The 25,270-nt window shown below is 39.3% G+C and overlaps 1 protein-coding gene and 1 long non-coding RNA gene across 12 annotated transcripts in view; one reads left to right on the plus strand and one right to left on the minus strand.

Annotated features, from left to right (window-relative positions):
* The window catches only part of NPAS3 (neuronal PAS domain protein 3), an 867,326-nt gene that overhangs the window by 49,442 nt on the left and 792,614 nt on the right, over positions 1–25,270 (minus strand). For all 11 annotated transcript variants that reach the window (XM_055361312.2, XM_055361314.2, XM_063697703.1 and 8 more), the window contains one exon: positions 18,048–18,166. In XM_055361312.2, the coding sequence (XP_055217287.2) occupies positions 18,048–18,166 (119 nt within the window). The remainder of the gene's footprint in view (positions 1–18,047; positions 18,167–25,270) is intronic.
* LOC129526621 (uncharacterized) overlaps positions 1–25,270 on the plus strand; it is a 148,679-nt gene that overhangs the window by 33,869 nt on the left and 89,540 nt on the right. The gene's annotated exons all lie outside the window — the stretch shown is intronic.

Genomic DNA, 25,270 nt, shown 5'->3' on the forward strand with positions numbered 1-25,270 from the left:
TTTTGATACCCAGGATTCCAATCACACTTTATTCCATCCCTCACACCCCACCTATTCCCTTAGTGCTCAGTTTTAAAGAATATCCGGGAAAAAAGCCCTCTAATATTAGACAGCAATGCTTTACTGAAGTACAGATCACTGTCTGTCTGTAATGCAGCTTCTTTCATCCACCCAATTCTTTCTCTAGCCGCCACCCCAGTGGGGTCGCGGGGCACCTCCAAGTGGTTGTTTCTCCTGCTTTTCATATCACTGGTTGCCTTATTTTCTTAATAGGCTCACGCATCAACCACTCTAGGGAAACTGATTTTCCTCTTTACAACTATCTGAACAGAGGATTGCTACATCTCAACCCCTGGGAGCTTCTTCTGTGCTGAGGGTCCCTTAAGCCCCTGGCACTGGGAACTGTGGGAGGCAAGCTTCAGGCATGGCTAACTTAGGAAAAGAGAGCTCCATATTTTGTTGCTCTTGTAGCATGGACATTTGCCCATACTTTGGTGGGAGGGAAAAATTTGGGAAATAAAAGCTTAGGAAAAAATAGATCACTTACTTTCCCCAAGAAGTGTTCTCATAGTGTTTGCCTGTTGTAGCTGCTGAAGTCAGATCAAGGAACCTGTAGATTTTTCTGGGTATATATTTTCTTGCTTTGTAGGGTATTGGCTGCATGATCTGCTAAAAGCTGTGACTAAATGAACCCTACAATTTGTATTCCCACAGCCACAAGTGTATTGGCTACTTCTTTTCCTCCCCCCTTTGGCTCTGGAAGGTTCATTACTTACAGTTACTGCAGAATCAATCTGAACTGGCCAAAATCAGTGATGGAATTTATAGCATAATAAATGCCCTGCCGCACAAATGCAGTTACACATGAAAGGCTTGGGAATGTTCTTTTGAGCAATCCTTCTACATTGTGGAGTGTACATTTTTTTTTTTTTATCAATTTAACAGAATCATCTTAAGCATATTTTGAGAAGTATAATCCTGACAGCTACAGAGCAGATTTTCCCTGAGGCAGGTATTGTTGCAGAAAAACAATATTATTGATAAAAATCTTAGCATATTGGAAGATGGAAGGGAAACTAAATACATCTTTTTCATTCTTCACACCAATCCTTTAGAGCTCCATTTTCCAACCTCACATTGCTTTCCACTTTCTCTTTGAATTTTTATTTTTGTAAAAGTGTTTTAACACTTCTCGAAGCACACTAATGAACTGTTCTTTAAGAAGAATCAGCCGTACCAAAGTTGGCTTTGAGAGGCAGGCAGAATTTGAAGTGCACTCAAAAGATAATGCACAGATTGGGGCATCAATGATTTTCCTTTTTAAAAGTCAGTAAGTTAAAAGATTACATTGGTATCTGGCCCATTTTTCTTGCTAAGTGCCCATATTATGGGTGAATCCTGTTTTACAGCATTCTGATACACAGAGAGTTGAACTTGAGCGTGAAACATTGAAAAAAAATACCAGAAAGACAGATGGTAGGCCGTCCTCCCCAAAACTCAATTTCATATTATGCATGTGATTGCTAATAGGGAAGCACTAAAAAACAATTTTCCTTGACGGAGAAGGGCTGATAAATTGTCAACATAAAGTTAGACTGTGGTTGCTCCAGTGATCGAAAGCTCGTCTGTGAGTTTGGTCCCATCAAAGTCAGCTTCTTACAACCGTATCAAAATTTATGAATGCATATGTCTATAAAGTGACTGAAAACAACCCATAATGCATGTTTGTTTATTGTGCATCAGCTCTGTGTTGCTTTAGTACATGCAAAAAGCCTAAACAAACACCCAAACGCAACTTGATCCAGTTCTTTTTTTTAGCTTCTGCACATGAAAAAGAGCCAAGAGTCAACTGGGGATGATGTCCCCTTCTATCCTGAGATCTGACTTAAACAAAAATATCTACTCTTAAATGGCTCTTGCATGGCTTGGGAGTGTACTCCATGGGGTTACACTAGCTTTATGGTGACAGAAGTACGTGCATTTGAGAGCAGTGGAGAGCACTGATTATCTGGAGAAGAAAAAGATGTTTGAGAAAGAAAAAGAAAAAATAAAATGAAGCAGCTGAAAGCAACTCAGCTTATGATCTGCAATACAAAGCACCAAAGTTTCATATTATATTTTATAGAAAGGTAAAGCCTATGCAGATGCTGCAAAAATATTTAGAAAGAAAGGGAGAGGTTTTCTTTGTTTTCTTTGTGAAAATTGTGTTTTTTAAAAAGTAATCATTCAATCCAGGAATATAAAGGTTTATTTTTTGGGGAGAAGGAGAGAAAGGGGTGAAATTTTGCTCCTATTGAAAATCTAGTAGTCATATACTGTATTTGATTTTTTTAAAAAACACATAACTTTGAATATTTGCATTTATGAAACTCATATTTTATGTCATCACTTACTGTTCACTTGAGAACTGTTGTTTTAATCGCAGATCACTTGTAACTGATGTGACATGCACAGATCTTACTGGGACAAAGGGATTGGGTACTCAGACAACACTGTTTACAAAGGTTGCTATAATTAGTAGAAATTCTGAATAGTCAACCAAAATCAGAATTAAGTGAGTTGAAGAACAAATAAAATTTTTCTAATGAGAGACAGTTATCATCTTGAAAGGTCAGGGGTTTTACTAAATGGTATATTCAAGGGAAACTGTAGGCGCCTGAAATGTAGCTTTTGCTTATATTTTACCAAATACAGAGACATTTCCAATAATCTAGATACCTAATGATGTGTAGACCAAGTGCTAAGTGATTGAGGTCTATGCATTGCTTTGTATCTCTGATGCATTTTGCAATGCCAGCTTTCAATGCATACAGGTCTTAGTTTTTTTTCCCTTGAGTTACTGGTTCTAGGATCATATTCCTCTTCTCCAAATGTCTATTTATATGAGCAATGTGAGATTAAGGGGAAAAAGTCCCTGCACTCATGTTGGCAGAATGGTAGAAGGAAAAATGATGGAGAAAATTCCAAAAGGAATGATTTAATGACTTGTTTAAATCTATATACTTACTCCCTTACCTAATAGGCTGAGAGCAACCTTCATGTTCTTCTTGTTAGAAAATAATGCTCTTTCTCTTACAATGATTCCAAAAAATTTTGTTGACATGAAACACTCTTAATCTTCATCCTTGTGACCCCAAACACTGATTAGCCCACGGGGCTAGCATTACACCATATGAACGTTCCTACTCTTGTCTACATATGCCAGCTCAGCTTAGACATCTTTATTCCTGATACCCAGATTTCTTTCTGCTCACTACACTTGATGCCTTCATCTCTTTACTGATACCATTCCCTCTGTTTAGAGTTCTCTTCCTTCATATCTCTGTAGGTGAGCCTATCCCTTAAGAGCTGGTTAACATGATGCTGTCTTTGAGATCCTCTCCTTTTATACCAGACAGAATCATTTGCTTTATCCCGTTGCCCTTGGAACATACCTCTATTATAGCACATATCACATTATCTCATTATCATTTCTTTGTGTGCCTGCCTAACTCTAGACTCTGCTCTCTGGATCAAGGACTCCGTTTTATCCATCTTTGTCTTCCCAGTACCCAGTACAGTGTATAATACACAACAGGTACACAATCAGTATTGACCACATGATTGAGTGAAATCAATTCCTAAATACTTTGAACAAAGGGTGATGTTGAAGAATGAAAGTTATAGATCATTCTTGGTTACACTAGACTTCTCTTTTGTTTTCTCAGGTTATTACAAACTGAGAAAGCATGTTTTCAAAAAACTTTCCACTATGTAGATGTAAACCAAGCTTTGGGGAAAAAAACTACATTCTAAAACTCTAGTTAGAATACGTAAAATTAGTTATTTCATATCAGTCTGGAAGGAACTGAAGTAGATAAGCTCTAGGGTCAGCATATGCCTTGTTCAGCTTTCTTTAAAAGCATGGGGAGTAATAAAGCTCTCCATTTTATCTTCAGTGAAATAACACTGCTGAAATATCACCTCATTTTTTATGTCAGTGATGATTTCTTCTACCTCCATGATGTCAAAAGGGAATTATTATTATTAGAATGACAGAGTACTAATGATGCTGTAAGAAAAAAAAAAGGGATAGCTGAAATCATCATAACCCAAGCATCCAACATATCCCTTCTTGACAAAGCCTCACTGTTTGGTACTTTGAATGGAGTCACTCTGCAACATCACAGCTGTATAAATTTTTTTTCTAAGCAGGAAGTAAATCAAGAGCAGGTGCCTATGAATTTTCACTAGCAGAGTACCATCCTTAAAAAATTTTTTAGGACTGGATGGCATGATTAGGATGTGTGATTTACGAATGCAAGAGAGAAAAGATTCTTTGGGGGCCAAAGTGTTTCCTGGGCTCTTGTGACACATCTCCACTGATGTTTTCCCCAAGAAGAGGACCACTGTGTGGAGAGGAAGATTGGACAATGGCCTCTCTAGGCTTTGCAATCTGTCAGCACTCTGTGGGACAGTGATGGTGTGGTGTGTTGGTTCTGGGCTTCACTCCCTTTTTCACTTACTGAGTGCTCTGCATCAATCTGTGTCTACTTCAGGGTTCTCGGAGTGCATGAGAACCTGGAGGTGCTACGCAGTGCCACCTTTTTGTCCTAGAGATCAAATCCACAGAGCTTAACAGTCCTCTGCTGTGCCAAGGGGCTTGGGGTCTGGCCACTATGAGTTGTTAGGCAAATTGCATCACTCTCTATATCATTTCAGTATAAAGAAAAGACACATTTCATAGAGAAGATAGTAATTCATAATAAAACATTCAAGAATATTTTGCATTCCTATTATATTTTTCTTTGAGGAGTTTGACAATTATAATATTGTAAATTTCACTTATCACAGAAGAGCATTTACCCAAGACTCAACTGCCCATGGGGCTATTCTAGGCAGGTTAAACATTTCAGGTCCCTAAAACTGGAAACGTACACCCATTTCAGACAACACTGGCATAGGTATTCACCAATAAGCCAACTGCAAATAATTAAAGAAGAAGATAGATAAATTTAAAAAGAACATGATGCTGTGTGTTATTTGGCATAAACAGAGGGGTGAATCTATATTGTGTTTAAAGTTAGTGAGGAAAAGAAATTTGCCACTGTTTATGGAACGAGGCAAAGGAGTATTTCTCTCTAATCACTATTATTTTTTGTCTTCAGTTGAGGATATAGATTAATTTCTGAGACTGGTTGGTTTTAGTCCATCTAGTCTCTCTAAGAACAAGGTGCAAAAGTTCACTGACCCCTCCCTAAAAATTACAAAATCCTTCCCAGACCTCTTTTCCCTCATGGCGTTCATTTGGTTAAATGTTTCCTAGAATATTTCAGATTCTCAAACTAGCCTTGACCACGAGGCAATATGACAATTCTTGGTGACTCTGAATGACCCTTTGGGAACTTCTGGGCAGACTTTAATTCCCCTCTTCCCAGAAATCAGGGGCTATTCCTGGGAAGGCCAATCCTCTATTCCATTTTACCCAGCATGTCTCAAAGAGGCTAAAGCACTAATGCACAGGGTGAAGCTCAAGGGTAGGTACTGTCAACCAACCACCAATGATGAACGAACATCAAAGTCAATTCTTTGCTTTGTTTTCATCAAGGAAATAGAGGCCCAGGATAATCAGGCTGTTTGTCCGACATTGCAGAGCAAGTAAGAAGCAAAGTGCTGGTATTGGGATGAAATTTTTTGACTCTCCCCACCAGGTGTGCCCCTATTAAGGCACTCTGTTTTTCATGACTTCTACAAGGAATCATGAGTTTGAAGGACATTTGACAAGGGGCTGTTGAGCACTGTTAAATATATTCAAAACTACCAAGTAATAATCAAGTATCTCTTGACTGTACTTCCAGAGCTCTAGCCCCTAGAATTGGGTACAAGTGGGGTACAAGTTAAATACACGTTGATTTTTAAAAAACTGAATATGATAGCATGAAAAATATGTCATAGAATGTGTCAACCATTAGTGTAGGCTTTTTAAAAAGAAAAGTTATAGTATCATCTTATCCTTATCATCAGGGCCCCAATACTAAAAAACTTGTATAATTCCATTGGCTACATATTCTCATCTCTAAACTTCTTTTAAAGGGACTAGAACACTGACTGAAGGAAGATGTAGAACACTGACCCAAGGAAGAAATATGTTCTGGCTTAGTACAAATCATGTCTAATACTTACAAATTAATTCATTTTTAAAAAAACAAATGTTTATATTGAATTTCTACTGTGTGCCTGAAACTGTTCTAGGAATTTCCTGTTATACTGTAGTAGGAGAGGAAAACTATGTACAAATACATGTATAAAATAGTGTCAGGTTGTGTTAAGTGTGATGAAGTACAGTAAGGAGCAGGATAAAGCAGATGATGGGGTGCAGAAGGAACACTTGATATATTGTAGATGGGGAGATGAGGAAAGTGATGTTTAAGCAGAAATCGAAGTGAAATGCAGGTGTGACCCATGGGAATATCTCAGGACAATATATACTTTAGAGAGAATAAAAAGCAGATGTGAAAGCCCTGATAGAAGGGATATGTAAATGCTGCTATAAGTCAAGGGATGACTTTTGTTTCCATGGACAGTTGCCCAACTATGAGCCAAAGGTGATGTTTCCAACATGGCCACTTAGAGATATCCATTGCTCACTGGTAGTTCAAATAAAAGACACACACCTGCCCAGGCAGCAGCCCAAAGCTTCTTCCCTAGATGTAACTACAGATGATTGAGAATTTGATTACACAGAAGATTCTTTTGTTTAAATAAGAGTCTTATTACTCAAATCACATTGTGATGAGGTCACTCTTTTCATTTGATGGTGGGATGGGGGGCATCCCTAGAGGGATGGGACAGATAAAATTGGTCCCTTGTGCCCTGGAAAGTCACTACAATGGAGCTATCAGCTCCAGATTCCTGGCTCTCTTCTTTTACTTAGAATGAGTCAGTAGAGGGCCGGGTGTGGTGGCTCACGTCTGTAATCCTAGCACTTTGGGAGGCCGAGGTGGGCGGATCATGAGGTCAGGAGTTTGAGACCAGCCTGGCCAACATGGTGAAACCCCACCTCTACTAAAAACACAAAAATTAGCCGGGCATGGTGGCGGGCATCTGTAATCCCAGCTACTCGGGAGGCTGAGGCAGGAGAATCGCTTGAACCCAGGAAGCAGAGGTTGCAGTGAGCTGAGATCGTGCCACTGCACTCCAGCCTGGGCAACAGAGAAAGACTCCATCTCAAAAATAAATAAATAAAATAAAATAAAATAAAAAAGAATGAGTCGATAGAATCCCCTAAGGAATGTTGCATACTACCTCTCAGGTGCAGCAGGGTTCAAGCCACAGGGGCAGTTTGCCTTCCCCGCAGGTTCAGTTTCTGGGATATAGATGCTCTAATCAAACAATGGAGACTTACAGGCTATATAGGAGGCTTAGAAACTCCATTTATTCCAGAGATCAACAACCTCAAATTGGTCCTTTCCCTACTTCATTTCTTGCATTAAGGGCTATATTAGTCTTCCCATGATGCTAAATCAATTCCAAAGAAAACCATTTGGTATGTGCTTCTTTTGTTAAAGGAACAGATGACATATTTCAGTCATATTTTGTCCCTTATAATCAAATCAATATTCAGGACACTTAAGCAAGAAGAAATTTCCCAGAAATAAATGCATTTTCTATATTTGGAAGAAATCTTTTATTATTCTAGAGCTCACATAACTTCCAGGAGATAATCTGAAATATTACTGATGAATTACTACTTTTCATAGGTACAGGTGCATCTGCAGAGGTGTAGAAATTAAGGTTTTGTATAGTCTAGATTCACCTCTATACATCAAATTTCACACGTAGACGTGGATTGTATGTGTTCACTATGGGCCAGGCATTGTGGTAAGCACTTTACCTTCATCTCATTTTATTTCACAATAGCCTTATGAAGATGGTTGTATTGGTACTCTCATTTTACAATAAAAAATCCAGATGCTTAAAGAAGTTAAATAAAAGTTACAGACCCAGGAATGCAGGACTAAGTCCAAATCCTCAGCTGTCTGATGTCACAGCTGCTCTGGTTATCACTCTTCAGTAGAGTAATTTTGAGATAATATAGGACAAATGGTAACATACATTCCTTGTTTCCTGTTTTATTGTGTTTCGCATTATTGCACTTCCCAGATACTGTGGTTCTTCTCTGGTCTGGCTCTGTCACCTAGGCTGGAGTGCAGTGGCACGGTCATGGCTCACTGCAGCCTCGAACACCTGGGATTGAGCGATCCTCCTGCCTCAGCCTCTTAAGTAGCTAGGACTATAGGAGTGTGCCACCATGCCTGGCTAAGTATTTTTATTTTTGTATTTTTGTAGAGAGGGGGTCTTGCTGTTTTGCCCAGACTGGTCTTGAATGCCTGGGCTCAAGCAATCCTCTTGCCTCAGCCTCCCAAAGTGCTGGGATTACAGGTGTGAGCCACTGCACACGGTCTAGATACTGTGCTTTATACAAATTGAAGGTTTGTGGCAACCCTGCTTCAAACAAGTTCATTGCTGCCATTTTTCCAATAGCATGTGCTCACTTCATCTCTGCATCACATTTTGGTAATTCTTACAAGATTTCAAACTTCATTATTATTATTATTATTTGCTTTTTTGGGATGGGGTCTCACTCTGTTGTCCAGGCTGCAGTGCAGTGGCGCAATCTCAGCACACTGCAACCTCTGCCTCCTGGGCTCAAGTAATCCTCCTGCCTCAGCCTCCTGAGTAGCTGAGACCACAGGCAGGCACCACTATGCCTGGGTAATTTTTTTGTATATTTGGTAGAGACAAGGTTTTGCCATGTTGCTCAGGCTGGTCTTGAACTCCTGAGCTCAAGCGATCCTCCCACCTTCGCCTCCCAGAATGCTGGGATTACAGGTGTGAGCCACCATGCCTGGCCCAAAGTTCATTATTGGTATACCTGTTATAGTGATCTGTGATCAGCGATCTTTGATATTACTATTATAATTGTTTTGGGGTGCCACAAATCATGGTTCAAATAAGAGGTGAACTTAATTGATAAATGTTGTGTGTGTTCTGACTGCTCCAATGACCAGCTGTTCCCCAGTCTCTCTCCCTCTCCTCAGGCCTCCTTATTCCCTGTGACACAACAATATTGAAATTAGGCTAATTAATAACCCTAGCATGGCCTTTAAGTGTTCATGTGAAAGGAAGAGTTGGACATCTCTAACTTTAAATCAAAAGCTAGATATGATGAAGCTTAGTGAATAAGGCATATTGAAAGCTGAGATTGGCCAAAAGCCTCTTGGTGCCAGTTAGCCAACCGGTGAATGGAAAGGAAAAGTTCTTGAAAGAAAATAAAAGTGCTACTCTAGTGAACAAACAAATGATAAGAAAGTAAAACAGCCTTACTGCTGTTATGGAGAAAGTTCTCGTGTTCTGGATAGAAGACCAAACCAGCCATAATGCCAAAGCCTAATCCAGAGCAAGACCTTATCTCTCTTCAATTCTATGAAGGCTGAGAGATATGAAGAAGTTGCAGAAGAAACAGTGGAAGCTAGCAGAGGCTGATTCATGAGGTTTGAGGAAAGAAGCCATCTCCATAACATAAAAGTGCAAGATGAAGCAAGTGCTGGTGTAGAAGCTGCAGCAAATTCTTCAGAAGATCTACCTAAGATCATTGATGAAGGTAACTACATTAAACAACAGATTGTTAATGGATACAAAACAGCCTTCTGTTGGAAGAAGATGCCATCTAGGATTTTCATAGCTAGAGAGAAGTCATCAATGTTTAGTTTTAAAGGATAGGTGGATTTTCTTGTGAGGAGCTAATGAAGCTGGTGACTTTAAGTTGAAGCCAATGCTCACTTATTCTGGAAATCCTAGGGCTCTTAAGAATTATGCTTTTAAGAATTATGCTAAATCTACTCTGTCTATGCTTTAGAAATAGAACAATAAAGCCTGGATGACAGCACATCTGTATATTATCATGGTTTACTGAATATTTTAAGCCCACTGTTGAGACCTACTGTTCAGAAAAAAATACTCCTTTCAAAATATTACTGTTCACTGACAATGCACCTAGTCATCCAAGAACTCTAATGGCAACATACAGGGGGGTCAGTGTTGTAAACATGCCTGCTAACACAATATCCATACTGCAACCCATAGATTAAAGAGTAATTTTGACTTTCAAGTCTTATTACTTAGAAACCATGTTTTGTAAGGCTATAGCTGCCATAGATAGTGCTTCCTCTGATGAATCTGGGCAAAGAAAATTGAAAACCCTCTGGAAAGAATTCACCATTCAAAATGCCATTAAGAACATTTGTGATTCATGGGAAGAGGTCACATGAACAGGAGTTTGAAGTGTATTCTAACCCTCATGGATGACTTTGAGGTGCTCAAGACTTCAGTGGAGGGAATAACTGCATATATGATGGAAATGGCAAGAGAACTAGAATCAGAAGTAGAGCTTGAGGATGTGACTGAATTGCTGTAGTCTCGTGTTGAAACTTAAATGGATGAGTAGCTGCTTCTTATGGATGAACAAAGAAAGTGGTTTCTTGAGATGGAACTTACTCTTGGTGAAGATGCCATGGCCATTGCTGAAATAACAAAGGATTTAGAATATTCTATAAAGTTAATTGATAAGGGTTTGAAAAGCTTGACTTCAGTTTTGAAAGTTCTACTGTAGGAAAAATATTATCAAACATCATTGCATGTTACAGAGAAATCTTCATGAAAGGAAGAATCAATCTATGTTACAAACTTCATTGTTGTCTTATTTATAAAACCTGCCACAGCCACCCCAACCTTCAGCAACCACCACCCTGATCAGTCAGCAGCCATCCACGTGGAGCCAAGACCCTCTACCAGCAAAAACTTTGCTGAAGGCTCAGATGATTGTTAGCATTTCTTAGCAATAAATTATTGTTAAATTAAGATATGCACATTCATTTTTAGAATTAATGCTATTGTACACTTAATAGCCTACAGTATAAACCTAACTTTTATCTGCACTGGGAAACCAAAAAATTCATGTGACTCATTTATTCCCACGTTTGCTTTATTGCCGTGGTCGGAACCAAACCCGCAGTATCTCCAAGATATGCCTGTATCTGGAAACCTTCGATTTCTGTAAAGAGTTTAGTAACTGCTATTTCAGACCACCAGGTCAATAGATTACTTTAGTGAAACAGAAATGTGGGGTGTCTGCAGCTATTGTCAGGGCATCTCGGCATGTTAAAGAGTGCAAAGTCTGAAGAAAAATGACTTGTGCTTGCATTTTTTTTTTAGTTCTTAGGTCTGCTTTACAACTCATTGTAATAGGCCAAAGTCTCATAATAGTGATAATTATATAAATAAATCTATTAGGTTGAGAAGGTATTTACAGAGGCATTAACAATAACTTTTAGGAGCATTAGTTGGTTAAAAGACATTATATATAGGAAAGTTTGTTACTTTTTTCATCAACAATGTCATTTTCAAAGTGATCATCACTTTTGTTATTCATAGCTAGCAAAGGCTCAGAAAACTGATCTGAAAAGATACAGCATTAGTCAGAGAAGAGATGCTGTTACCTCCCCTACCTGCTTCCTGAAATCTCTGTAGTGGAAAATGAAGGATCTTTAAGTTAGCAACATACTTGGGCTGCAGTCACTGACATACTTAGAATTTAAAGACACTTCCCAGAATGGCTAGTGATTATGCCTCTAGTTGGTAAAATAGCTAGCTGATTAGTCCCAGCAGAAATGACATATCCCAAGCTGGAACTACTGTCATGCCTTGGTAATGGGAAATAAATTCTTTAAGATCAGAAACAATGCCAGCTGTATTTAAAATGACACTGGAAACCACGTTGTAATGGACAATTGTGCAGAGGTGAGCAGAGACTAAAACGAGGTAATAGGATTTAAAAAATTTGATTTTATTGGTTCTCTCCTCTATTTGCATTTTTCATCGGGATAACCTCTGCCTGTAAGTTCCACCCTGGAAATTTTTTCTCCTTCAATTTATCTTGGGTGTCCGGGTTGATTGAAAGGCAATAAATGCATAGCCTTAGAAACTCTGAATGGGTTGACAGAATTTTTGGTCTCTGAAAATTCACCTATTGATTTGACAAGACAGTTACATTTTGCACAACTTGGAATGCTGTAGTCATCATTTCAAGACAACACAAAGCTGAAGCAAAAGGCTTCAGGAGAAGCATTCGTATGTCTGGACACCTGGAACAACTCTGAATCTCAGATAAGGAAGAAACATCCAGGTGGCATCTAGTCCGTCCACACTTGTCTGGGAGGAGGAGGAGACTCCTAGCTGATGAGTTCAGTGTATGCTCTTAGAAATCTCCAGAGAAGGACCCCTATCACATTGCTCCCTACATTAGTGCTGGGCATACCTCCAGGCTATACTTTTCCTGGTATGATTAAAACTCCATAAGAATCAGCATTCTTATTATAATATGTCACATATTCTTAGCAGTCTCTGAGAAATCATGGAGTTTTTCCAGAAGACAGGATATTGGCAAGTATTATCCTAATTTTCAGAAAGAGAGAGACCCAAAATATTTATATCCAGAAAAAAAAATTCTTCAAAGATATTTTAACAAAAAATTGTGATCACCAGAGGCTAGCATGAAGTCATGATAAATAAGTGATGCTAACATGACTCATTTCTCATTTTCTGAATGGAATCTTCAACTGATGGCTAAAGGGAACACTATGGACCCAGTATGTTTCAGTTTTAGTAAAGCACCGATAAAGATTTGCAATATCCTTGTAGGCAAAATGGAGAAATGTGAGCCAGATCACGGTACAATCGTTTGGGTTCATAGCTATTCCAACAGTCACATGTAAAAGACACTGATGTCAACTAGCAGGATCTCTAGTGGTATGCCATAGGGCTTGGTACTGTCAACATTTTTCATTGGTATATCGGAAAGAGAGCATGCAATTCAATTAAATCAACATTGATTGAGTGACAACTATGTGCAGCATGCTGTGCTAGGTGCTGAGGGAAGAAAATAGGATAACAAAGTACCTAGTATCCAATGTTGGGTATTGGAAAGAAGGCTTTTGAAATCAGAAGATCTGGATATTTCTCAGTCTTGCCATTTACCATTTATCTGACTTTAGATAAGTCAACTTGTATTTCTATGCCTCCATTTTACTTATCTTCAGAATTGAGGAAACAGAGATAATTTCCTAAAATAATTATTGTGAAGTTCAGATGAAATTATATGAAAGTACATCATAAAATGGAAAAAAGATGCCTAGCTGAGCCTGTGTTATCTCACTTTATCTGTAGGAAAATTCTTTGGTTTAGGTACTATGAATAGCTTCATTTTACAGGTAAGAAAATGAGGCAGAGAGAATGTAAGTAAAATCTCAAAATGCTATTTTAGCACAGAAGAGAAGGGATACTTTTACTTATATGCATTAGGGGAAATGAAAAAATAAGTGATATTTGAGTGGGGCCATACTGGTTGAGTAAGAGTTTTCCAGGTGAAAGTGTGGCAGAAAGGCATAGGACTTCAATATGTATCAACACTGGATGGATAAATGGGAGGGAGAAATGAGAAGGAAGGAAAGGACTATTGTGATACTGATGGAATGTGTTCTGGAAGATGCACTAACTTGGTTTCTTAATAAGTGCTGAAGATATCACACTGTTAAGTAGGGTTTTGTAACCTGCAATCAATGGATAAAATGATGCAAAATGAACTTACCTTGGGAGAGGCTCTATAGATTTTATCAAATCTTTAAAGGGTTCTATGATACTCCAAATAAAACAAATCTGTTAAAATTTCATGTGCACCTTATTCCACAGAGCATATGCAACTATGAAGTTTTAGTAACAAGAGAAGTTTCTAATTTAAGAGACACCCATGTTTGGGCTTAGAGAAGGCAAAATAATTTTCTTTAGCTAATTAGCACCTTCTCGTTAATTTTGTAACTTCATGTTTAGATGCAGATATTCTTAAAGCTAGAGTATATGAGCGATCCTAATAAACTACTGAAACTACCAATTATTTTTTCTTTAGAATTCTTTATATCATAAAGGAGGCTGGGTAGGATTTCAGAAGTCATTTAGTTTAGTACCTAGCTACAGGTAAATCCATGCCCAAATCATCCCAGATGGGGGACTATTTTGAAGAATCTTGAGTTCTTGCATCCTCCCTCCCTTAGTAATATGTTTGCACACGTCATAGCAGGAACTCCAGTATTTGAAGATTTCACCACTGTGAAGAGTTTGAAGACACTCTGAGCATTATATAAACATGACAGCTTTTCTCCGTTTGCCTACGTTTGCCAGTCTAGGCTGTCTACTGTGCCATTAGAATGAGGACATCATAACGTGTGTGGATAAATACTTCAGAAATGACAGTGGAGCTGGTAGGCATTTAAGAAGAGATTAGAAAACTGAAAGTCCCATGCCAAAGGAAACTATCCTCCAAAGGACGGAGCTAAGGAGGCGACCCAATTAGTCTTCCCTTCTCTAATTTCCCTGATTACATATCTTCTTTTACCCCATGCGCTATACCTAGCAAGTTCCCCCAGACATAGACCTAATCAAGAAGGCAGAATCTATGTGCAATGCAATTTAAATGAGAGCTGTGCTATGCTATGTGACTAACAGTGAGGCCTAAACAACAGGGAAGCCCCTGAGGCATAAAAAGTGACTGGTCCGGATAACATGCTACTGTGGATTTCAAAGCAAATGAGGACAGAAACAATTGAATGTCAGCTCATATTTGGGAAACTTCACTGGAGAGAGGGCGACTTTCCTGAGGAAGTGGGTGTGGCAAACCCTGCAACAGCAACTCACATTAGCAGATGCAGGTTGGTATTTCCTTGGCTAGAATTCTTCGTGATGGGGAATGTGAGTAGGCATGGAGTCCTGGAAAAGAAGTACATCTCCGTAACTCCTTGGGGGCATTGGGATCACCAAGCACTGATACACTAGTGCAGTGGGATACGGTGAGCCCCCGAGGGAAGGTCTCAATCAGGCAAGAAGTTTTTCTTTTAAAAATTTAAGTTAATTACTTTTTCATATGTTGAGGTCAGCTCATGCTGAGCCATTCTTGGGACTTAATCCTTTAAGTAGTGAAGCAAAGGGGCCAAGCGGACAGCCTTGGAGGATTCGATTCTGGTGCTTCAGTAGCTACTTAAGGGCTGTATGAAAATGGGCAAAGTATTTCACCTATTAAGACCTCAGTTTCATCACCTGCAAAATGGGCATAATAATAGAATATAACATTTGGACCATGCCTGGCGTAGAGGAGGATTTCAAATAATCCTGTTGTGTGGATTAAATAACTGTAAAGCATGTGGCACAGTGGCTGCCACAGAGTCAATGTTCAGTAAGTGGTACTTTTGTTCCTATGACAACAACAACAACAGATAAAGTGATGGAGAAAGTTACAAAGGTCCATGTGCCAAGATCACAAGAAAAACGGACAGAAATATAGTGGCCTGCACTGAGCAAAGCTTGACATCTTAGGATCTTTATGGGAAAAGATGCATACAATGGTCATAAATTAGGGGGAATATTGGGAGTACAGAGAAATGATTATCACTGTTTCTTTTTATTTGTGTTTATTGTGTGGTGGTGGGGTGATTACCAGTTTTATTGGAATGTTTTATAAGCTGCTAGATTTACTTACTGAGAATGAACAGATAAATAGGGATGTTATTCAGCTGTGTCATGCCATGGGCTCTCCTCAGCTCTTCCACTAACTTTCAGACAAAGTTAATTAATGAGGGAAGTTCACTGCAGATGAGGAGGAGGAGAGGAAGAGCTGGATCTGCTGGATGATTCATCTTACTGGGGAACAGAGGATGAATCAACTTTTGTTGGTAGTAGTTCTGGGGAAGAGAGTAGGGCATCGGCTGGAGACTCTCATGGTATCTTGAGAAAGACCTGCTGACAGGGTATGTCAGGGGAGTATGGTCACTTTAACATTGCATGATTTGATGGGATCTGGAATAGCTCCTAAATCTTTTCCAATCCTGGATGTTCAAGATTGCACTTTTACGTCTTTTGTTTCTTGAAGGCCCATTCTTACTGCAAGGCATCTTTAATCCTAAGCCCAAGTTGCTTCAGAAACATCTTTCTTCCATTTGTTTGCATGATGGTCCCTTCTCATTTACCACTCATAGGTGACATCCCGCCTCCTCAGTGTGACCTTTTATAATCTTCTTATTTAAAGTGGCCTCCTGCCCTCATCAGCCGCCCCCTCACACTTTCTTTGCTATCTGCATAGCAGTATAGCCTAGTGGTGAAGTGCATGTGGTATGGAGCTGGACTCCCCAGGTTCAAACCCTGGCTCTGCACCTTCAACATGTGACATTGAGAATGCTAATTAGTTTTCTATTCTTAGTTTCTTTGTCTGTAAAATGGAAACAAAAATACTTTAGGAATGTTGTAAGGGCTAACACATGTGAACTATATCATGCCCAGCATATTGCAGTGTTCTTAAATACTGGCTGTTATTAATTTTAGCTATCATTACTTTATGATCTCTAGTTTGTGGTATGAAAAAATTTTTAATCAACATTAAATTATCAAATAATATTGAATTATACTTAATATTGCTTTTTGAAACTATATCTCACTCTTGTCACCCTTCTTCCCTCCTGGGATGTGCCCCTCCAAACCAGTAAAAATGAATAAAGGTGAAGAAAGAATGCCGAGAGACAGAAAACAGAAAGGAAGCCCCATGGTTCCTAAAATCTGAAATGCAAAGAATGTGTCTTTCTAGTATTAAAATAACAAGAATCTCAACATCTGTGGTCTGCTTATAGAATTCCAAACTTGCTAAGGCTACATAGTTAGCTAATGAATGCAGCAAGGCAGGGCAATAGAAAATGGTCCTAAGGATAGGGTCTGTTTTCTTTCCCTCAACGCACTCCTTTGTAAGAAGCCTCTATCGGGTAGAGCTAGAGCAGGTGGAGCTGCCCACTTGCCTCTCCTCTGCATCGCACCTGCTAAAGGTTAAGGAGGCTCCACCTGTGCCTTTTAGACTCCAGGACAGCTCAGCTAAAGGTCTTTCTTGGAAGGATCTGCTTCCCCACCTCTCTTGTTTTTCTGAAGAATTAATATCAAATAAAGTGCCCGACTCTGACTTGTATACAGCTGCTAGTCTCCTGATGGCTTAGGTAAGGTTTTGAAGGCCTAATGATACTGGCTGTTACCATCCGCGATAACACAACAGTCACCTTAAAGAACTGAACTATCAGAAGTTCTAAATTCTAAAGCTGGGGAAGGTCACAACGGCTGGCCACATTGATGGCACATGCCATTTCCGTTTGCCCTCCCACAGATAATCAATATTGTTTGAGATTGGTTAGTGTGTTGTAAAATTGATAAGATTCCGGTTGCCAAAGGCATTTCATGAATTTCATAGGTCTTAATTTATGTTGCTATAGTAACTGAAACATTGGAATTTCCTGAGATTTGAAGGCTTTTATATCCTTAACCTTAAAATGATGATAATGTAGATTTTGACTGTGGACTTGGTCTTTGCTTGTGAGGAACTTACGTATATCGAGTATACTATGAATGCTAAGGTGTGAGTGCATGTTCCACACATACAGTTTCGAAATTCAGGTTTCTAATATCCCAACTGATTTTCTCGTCTATGTGTACAAATCTCGGTGGCTAAGATGTTATTAAAACGGACAGCCTTTCTCTAAAGAGAAAGGGAGAATTTGAAGGGGAAAGTGAGAGAAGTGGAACTCTCCTAAGTAGCAGTCCTAGAGCACTCGTCTTAAGGACTGATATGAAATTGGCTCACCTTCTCCATTAAAGTGAATTTCCAGCAGGTGCTGAAGCACTTGGCATATTTTTAATCAATGTTTTAAGAAAAGACACTATATTGGGGCTTTTAGTGCACCAGCAATGTCTGAAGTGACAAGGAGAGGTGTAAAGAAGCTCCTGCCTTGAGACAGGAAGATGACTAGGAATCCTATGGGCTCCTCAAGATCACATGTGTTCATTATATGGACCTAAAGCAGCTGGAAAATTCAATGCAAATTACCTAGGACTGGCCTGAGACAGCAATGTCTCCCCTCCCGGAACCGGCTTACCTTATATCCTGATGATTTGATGTGCACACCGCGTTTGGTCAGAGTAGATTTCATTCGGATGAAAAAGGAACGCTCAAGAGTGTTGTCAGTGGTTAGCAGACTGGGGCTGGTTGACTCCACTGAGGAATACAAAAATACAGACACACACGATTTAGATCTTTACACAGCCCCTCACAGCTACAGCTCAGGTGCAATCCTTGAGTTCACTAAAAATAAATGACTGATGGGTGCTAAGAGCGGTAGTAATCAATTTACCTCATTTAGAAAATGTTTACTCTGCAGAAAATAAAAAAGAAAAATTAATGTATCTAGAGTAACCTCGTTCCAGTTTCTAACAAGAGCTTTTCAGGCCTTTTCACTTCCAGCAGCTGCCTAAGTGGGGTCTAGTCATAAGTAACTGCAGTTTACTTGAGGCTGGGCTGGTGCACATGGAGAGAACTGTCATGAAAGACAAGGACCCGTAGATTTATGAGGTCAACCAAGGTACAGGCAGAGATGCTTCTGATAAAGGGTAAGGAAGGCTTGCTCTTTGTTCTCCCCGATAATCCATTCTTGTGCCATTTGCCTACTGGGAGTTCGGGATCTACTATCAAGGTTGAAGAGTCATGTCCTGACCAATGTCCTCACCCCTCGGAGCTGGTTTTCTTCATCATGGGGAGTAAGAAGCATAAATAAGACATGGAGGGATAAGAATGGGATGTGTAGACAGAAACAAAAACTACTCACGATACCAACTTTCCATTCCTGTCACTTTACAGCAGCTTTCAACCCCAACCCCCCAAACAGGAAACAGTCTGTTTTTCCACCTCTCTGCTTCTGATATGAGGAAACAATGATTTCCTCTCTTAAACAAGATAGTCACTCTTTCCTTTTATGTACTTTTAGACTAAGTAGAATGTTTTTGCTTATGAAACTTAAAATGGTAGTTTGCAGTCTTGCTGATGTAAAAACACCTTTATGCAAATAGGTCAGAAGGCAATGTAAAAATCTATTTTCTTTAAAAACAAGCTTCCAAGGTATTTCATAAATTTAAGTGTTTTCTGGCAAAGAAATTAATTTTGGGGTTTTTAAGCCTAATAAATACTCTAATTTATACTCTTCTTAAGTTTTTCTTATTCAAAAGTAAAAAAAAATTGTCCAAGAAACAGGATTTCTTTTGAGTAGTCGTATGCTAATGCTAATTTTCTCTGGAGTAAGGGTAAAGAAATATGTGTAATAAAGAGATTTAAGAATTAAGTATATGTGAAAACAGTTATTAACAAGAGAAAAAAATGGGCAAAACAAGTTTTAAATTTTAAGTATGAAATGCATTCCATATATTTCTAAGGGTGAGTAATCTCTTTTTCATATTAAACTTGGTGCTCAGATGAAAGAAGAATGAGAGCTACTGTAATAACAGAAACCTTGCTATCTGTGGTCTGGGGCTTTTCGTCTATCATTTTTATCTTAACATGACTATGTTTTCCTATTTTTGTGGCATTTCTATTCTGGGGTGATGGAATCACTGACAAGTGTCCCATTCTTATGTGTCTCTCTTAAGGTTTTCCTCTTTTTTTTGTTTTAGAGAGCATGAATCTGATGTCATTTTAAATGTACAGCTTTTTATCACTCGAGGGAAAAGCAGAGCCATGTTATATTTAGTACTTTCATTTCTTCTGATTAAATATGAATTACTATGAAATTTTTCTCATCATCTAACACGCCATAATACGCCAACAGCTTTTTAATACACTATATAAGCACAAACTTCTGCTCTAAGAGTTTAATTTGCCCCTCTAATCCAATCACATCAACCTTATTTCTCTTATCAGAGATTCCCATTTTGAATTAAATGAGCTCATTAGTTTTAATCAAAAGCAGAGAGATCAAAACTTAAACGTAAATGCTTTAGATCAGAACTGTCAGTCAGCCGTGCAGTTCTATTTTACTAAAACACAAGATCAGAGACCCTTAGAACCAATCTTTTCTCGTAAGGGATGCCGAGAGCTTGAAGATGCTATATCCTTTTTTTTTTTCCTCCCAAGGACAGATTATACATTTAAGGTTAGACTTAATTTATAGCAGTTTTTTTCATCCTGGTGGAAATGGAAAAGTATACCAATCTACTGTTGTTCCTTTCACATTTATTGGCACTGGTCCTCAGAGACTTGAACTAACGTGAAGCCATCAGAACCACACCACAAACTCAGCCTTAAAAATTCAGCTCTGTTCAGCAAGATCATGTTTGCAATTGATAAGGAAAAATGAAACTTCCCAGAGAAGTGAAATCTGTTTTAGAGCTGGGGTCCTGGAGCCCCTGACCCAGTAAGGGAGGAACTACCAAACTTGTAGAAAGGGTGGGTAATGCAGACATTGTGAGAAATCGTTGTTTTCTATACGGAGAACTGCACAGTAAAACTTAGAGGGCACATTAGAGACCACAGCATGGGTGCTTCCAGCTGGGAGAAGACACAAGCTTCACGTGAGCTGTGGAGCCAATCACGGCATCATGCCCTGAATGAGGCAGGAGTATGGCACCGTACCACATGTTGCAACAGTAATTGCCTAAACATACAGGGGAAACGTTAATTACACCCAGGACAACTGGTGTAAGAGGGGAGTGTTAAGGTCGGTTTTGCCCCAGTGAAGCTGATATTTAAAATCAAAACTAGTCTTCAAGCTTTATTTCAAGAGCATGTGGTATGGAGAGTCCAAGAGAAGGAGACAGGGCAACCCAGAAAGAGACTGGTTTCTGATGACAATTTCTACTGAAATTCCATATGACTTCCTACTTCTGAGGACAGGGGCACAAGTAAGGAGTCACGTTTATTATAATAAAGTTATTCATAGCTCACACACCATGGTCATGGGTTCTCAAGAGCTAGCAAATACACTTGGTTTATCCCAGCTGTGACAATGGTGTCTCTCATGTGAAAAGACAGATTATCTGCATGTGACAGATGAGAGCAGCAGCTTTAGAAGAGATGCTTTTGAACTGTCTCACGTGAGAGGCGTGATTTTGATGAAGGTTCTATTGGGGTAGATCCAAGGCAGCACGGCCTTGGTGGTGTGTGACCCCACTGTGGCACTGAAGAGAAAGTGTGTGTGTGTGTGCGTGCACGTGCGTGCATGTGTGTGGGATGAGGCGAAGAGAGGATGAGAAGATGGAATAGTGAGAAAAGCCTCCTTAGGAATAGTGCTCTATAAAGACAGTGGCAACAGTTTATGTCTAAGAAGCATTTTAGAGTGCTTTCTAGATATGAAATGCTTTTCTGTCAACTTTTTGAGGCAGGTCATAATTGTTGCATGCTCTGATAAGAAATCTGGGATTTAGAGAAGTTGTATCTGCTGCCTGAGACACAGGAAACATCTACGGGTAAAGCTGGATTAAGTGGTCAAAGCCCAGTTGCGCCCAGCTCTGCCCTATGAATTATAAACTAGGAGCTGAAAAAAAGAACAAGACCTACACAACTAAAAGCTAAACAAAGAAATATACTCTATTTGGCTCAATCTCAAGGTCTCAACTTTTTAATAAACCTAAATTATCTCAGCTCTTGAAATGTCAGTTTTTGCATGTTTTGTAAAATTTACGGGAAAATTTACAGCAAAAGTAGTAATAATTTTTATGTTGGCAAATGCCACCATAATGTGAAATGATATCTGAATTACTCCACATCTGTTCATGATTCCCTAGCTGGTGGTGGGGTTGCTGTTCCCCTTGTTATTATGTAGGGGCAGGAGGCGGTAAAGAAGGCAGAAAGAGGAGGTGTCTGAGAGCCACCTAGTTCTCACCGGGCTGAAACTAGGGCCAGGTTTGTTTGGAACACTTTCAGTATTCTCTCCAGGGTCTCTGTAAGAGTATGAAGCCAACGCCTTTAAAAAGGGCCTTTTTTTCTTTCTCTCTCTCTTTTTTTTTTTTTCAAATGAGACAGGGTCTTGCTCTGTCACTCAGGCTGGAGTGCAGTGGCGTGATTATAACTTAATGCAGCCTCAAACTCCTGGACTCAGGCGATTCTCCTGCCTCAGCCTCCTGAGTAGCTGGGATCACAAGTGCGTGCCACCACACGTGGCTATTTTTTAATTTTTAAATGTTTTTTAGTATTTTTTGTAAATGGGGTTTCACCATGTTGCCCAGGGATTCACAGCCTTGGCCCCTCCAAGTGCTGAGATTACAGGTGTGAGCCACCGTGCCCAGCCAAGAACCTTTCTTTTTCAGTATACTTGAAGTGTTTTCACTGTAATTAAAGTGTCAGAACCCTCCAGCCGCCACCAAATCCTGATGTGTGAGGGAGAAAAAAAAAGTTTTGAGAAATGTTACTCCTCAAAAGTAAGTAAGGTATTTTTCCTTTTAAAGGAGAAGTGGAGTTGCCATAGGTTGTTAAGACATGAAGTTAAACATATTCTTTTCCCACATCATTGCCTAAATGAATCTTTTCATTTTTAGGTGTTCTGTGCACACAGGACGAACTAAAGAGCAATTATCCAAAATGACTTTAACAAGGCAAAAGAGGTGTTGGTTCATTTTGCAATGATCTTGATAAAGCCAAATTGTTCCACTGGCATATGCTGTCAGCCTTGCTAGAAATGGATGCAGTTTAGGACTTTAGAATGAGTATGTATCCACTGGGATTTGACAAGTTGGTTTTTTCCTTGCAAAATTTTTCCTTATACATGAGAGGACTGCACTTCCTCAGCCACACGGAGTTAGGGATGCTCACGTGGCTTGCTTTAGTCAATGAATGTGAGCAAAAGCCACCTGTCACTTTCAGGTGGAATTTTCAAGAGCCAGTCATGATGTGCTGCTTTCTCTTTTCCTCTGTCCTGGTGACTATTAACAACTTCACCAGCCTGAGTCTTGGAAGACAATGTGAAGCAGAACCCCTGCCAATCCTTACTGAAATAAATCTTTGCTGTAATTTGGGGACTGTTTTTTTACTGTAGCATTAAGCTAGCCCATACTGACTAACACAAATACAAAATCTTTATTATTTATTCTTTGAGTCATTTATGTTTCCAAGTTCTCCCAGATAGGGGCAGAGCAAGAATATGACAAATGTTTGTGGGACTCCAAAGGTCATGAGGTTGCCAATATACTGTTCTTACAGTTATTTATATACTTATTTTATCTCCATTTAATCTCTTTTGCTAGATATTTGAGGGCAGCAGGGCTAAGATGAGTCTAACTTTGATGCTGTATAGCACTTAGCATGGCTCCTTTTATACAGGTATCCAGATATCTACATCTATATATTGATAGAATCTTTATTCTGGGTATATTATTATTATATGTCTATTTATATATGTGTGTATGTCTGTATATATATAGTAACTAATATTCACTAAATAGTGAATTTAATAAGATCTTCCCAACCTAGTTTCCGAAAAGCAGGACAAGCATGGTAAAAATAAATCTTTCTCATAGAAATTATCCCAGAGGATTTTATGTTTATCCAGGATGACATCTGTGGTAGTTTTAAAATGCTACAAATTCTTCAAAACTCCTCCTTCTAAAAGGTGGAGCTACTACTTCTCCCCTCGAGTTGGTGTGGGCTAAACTTGGTGACCTGCTTTTAATAATGAGCATATGGTGGAATCGGTGGTGTGTGATTAGCACAGCAGCTCCCTCCTTGCTCTCTTGGGTCATTCACTCTGATGGAAACCAGTTGCCATGTTGAGACGACACTTAGGCAGTCAGTCTTATGGAAGGGCCAATGTAGCAAGGAACTGAGGCTTCCTACTAACAGTCACTTCAGTGATTTTAGAGCTGGATCATCCAGCTTTAGGTGAGCCTTCAGATGACTGTGCTCTGGCTGCCATCTCAATTGCAACCTCATGAGAGACCCTGAGCCAGAGCTACACAGATCAGCAGCTCCTAGATTGCTAACCTGAGGAAACTATGTGAGATATCTTTGCTTTTTTAAAGCTGTCAATATTTGGGGGTAATTTGTTATCCAATAACAGACAACTCATATAGCATTAATGTAGAACCTCTTTTTGGAAAAATCATAGCCTTTTTTGGATACGTGACGATCATGTTCATGGATAAAACTATGTGGCCCAGCGTGTCCATAACTGGTTGAATTTACATGTGTAGGGCACACTAGCTGAAATATTGACTTTTATAAGCAGGGTCTATATTTTCAAAAGTAAATGCTCAATTGACTTTTTTAAAATAGGAAATTTGCAAAAGATGTCATTGATAGTGCCACGTACAAGACTGTAAGATATTGAAAGAAAGGAATGATGTCTTAACTTGTTTTTTTGTTGTCTCTCTTTCCTGTTCTCCAGTCTTCCTTGTGCCTAGGATTGTGCTTTACATAAGTAGGCATTCAGTTACACATGTCAAAATAAAGTGACATTCAGATACTTTCTTTTAAGAAGAATTCTTCACTCTATCCCTGTCACTCTCTCACACACCAAACAATATCATGTCCCAAGAAGGCTTTTTCTCTTGAGGGGAGGGGATCATTAAATCCTCTCCTTGTATTCATCTCTAAGGAAGTGTTTTCTGCAAAGTGTTCTTTTGAGAGTTCTAGGCCAGTGGGTTTGGTAGTTAAAGGGGGGTTGGCCTGATTTCTCCCAGAATTAGAGAATACTTTGTTCTCTGTCTTTTGAGAGTTGGTTTTCATCCCACTGGCCTGTCTTCTACCATGTGCCAGGGCAATTCTGAAGCGGGTAACGGCTCTTAGTATACTACAGTGTGATCCTTGACTACTGGTGGTGAGGCAGTGCCTTCCATTTTCTGCAGTCACAAGTTGTACCGCCCTTTGCAGACTATGCAGTTGCAGCCACTATACTTTGGCTCCGCAGTCAGACTCTATCAGCTTCAGTGCTTGCTCTGGATTCCAACAAAAATGTCTGATATATTTAAATCTCCTTAGGGCTGATTCCTGTCCCTACCCAGTTGTGAGTCCTCAGCATTGTTTAGAAACTTGTGAATCATTAACTGAAACTCTAGAGCATAGCTGTGAAAATAATTGTGATTCAATAATGATGTAATAACCTTCTTTAACAGTAACATTAAAAATAACCCACCTAAAAATATGAAAATAATAGTCTGCCAACCAATGCCACCTGTCAGCATAAACTCCCTGGCACTATCTGGCCTGTCTCAAATGAGAATCGTAATGCATGAGGTTGCCTTTCAGGTTTCTTGCTCCTGGCAGGGGTTACTACTTGGTGAGACTGTCCCCTGAGAGAGAAAAGAGTGTTTGCTGGCTGCCTGCCTGCTGCTCTGCAGTTGG

This window comes from Gorilla gorilla, chromosome 15 (genome assembly GCF_029281585.2).
Source record: "Gorilla gorilla gorilla isolate KB3781 chromosome 15, NHGRI_mGorGor1-v2.1_pri, whole genome shotgun sequence".
Taxonomy (NCBI): domain Eukaryota; kingdom Metazoa; phylum Chordata; class Mammalia; order Primates; family Hominidae; genus Gorilla; species Gorilla gorilla.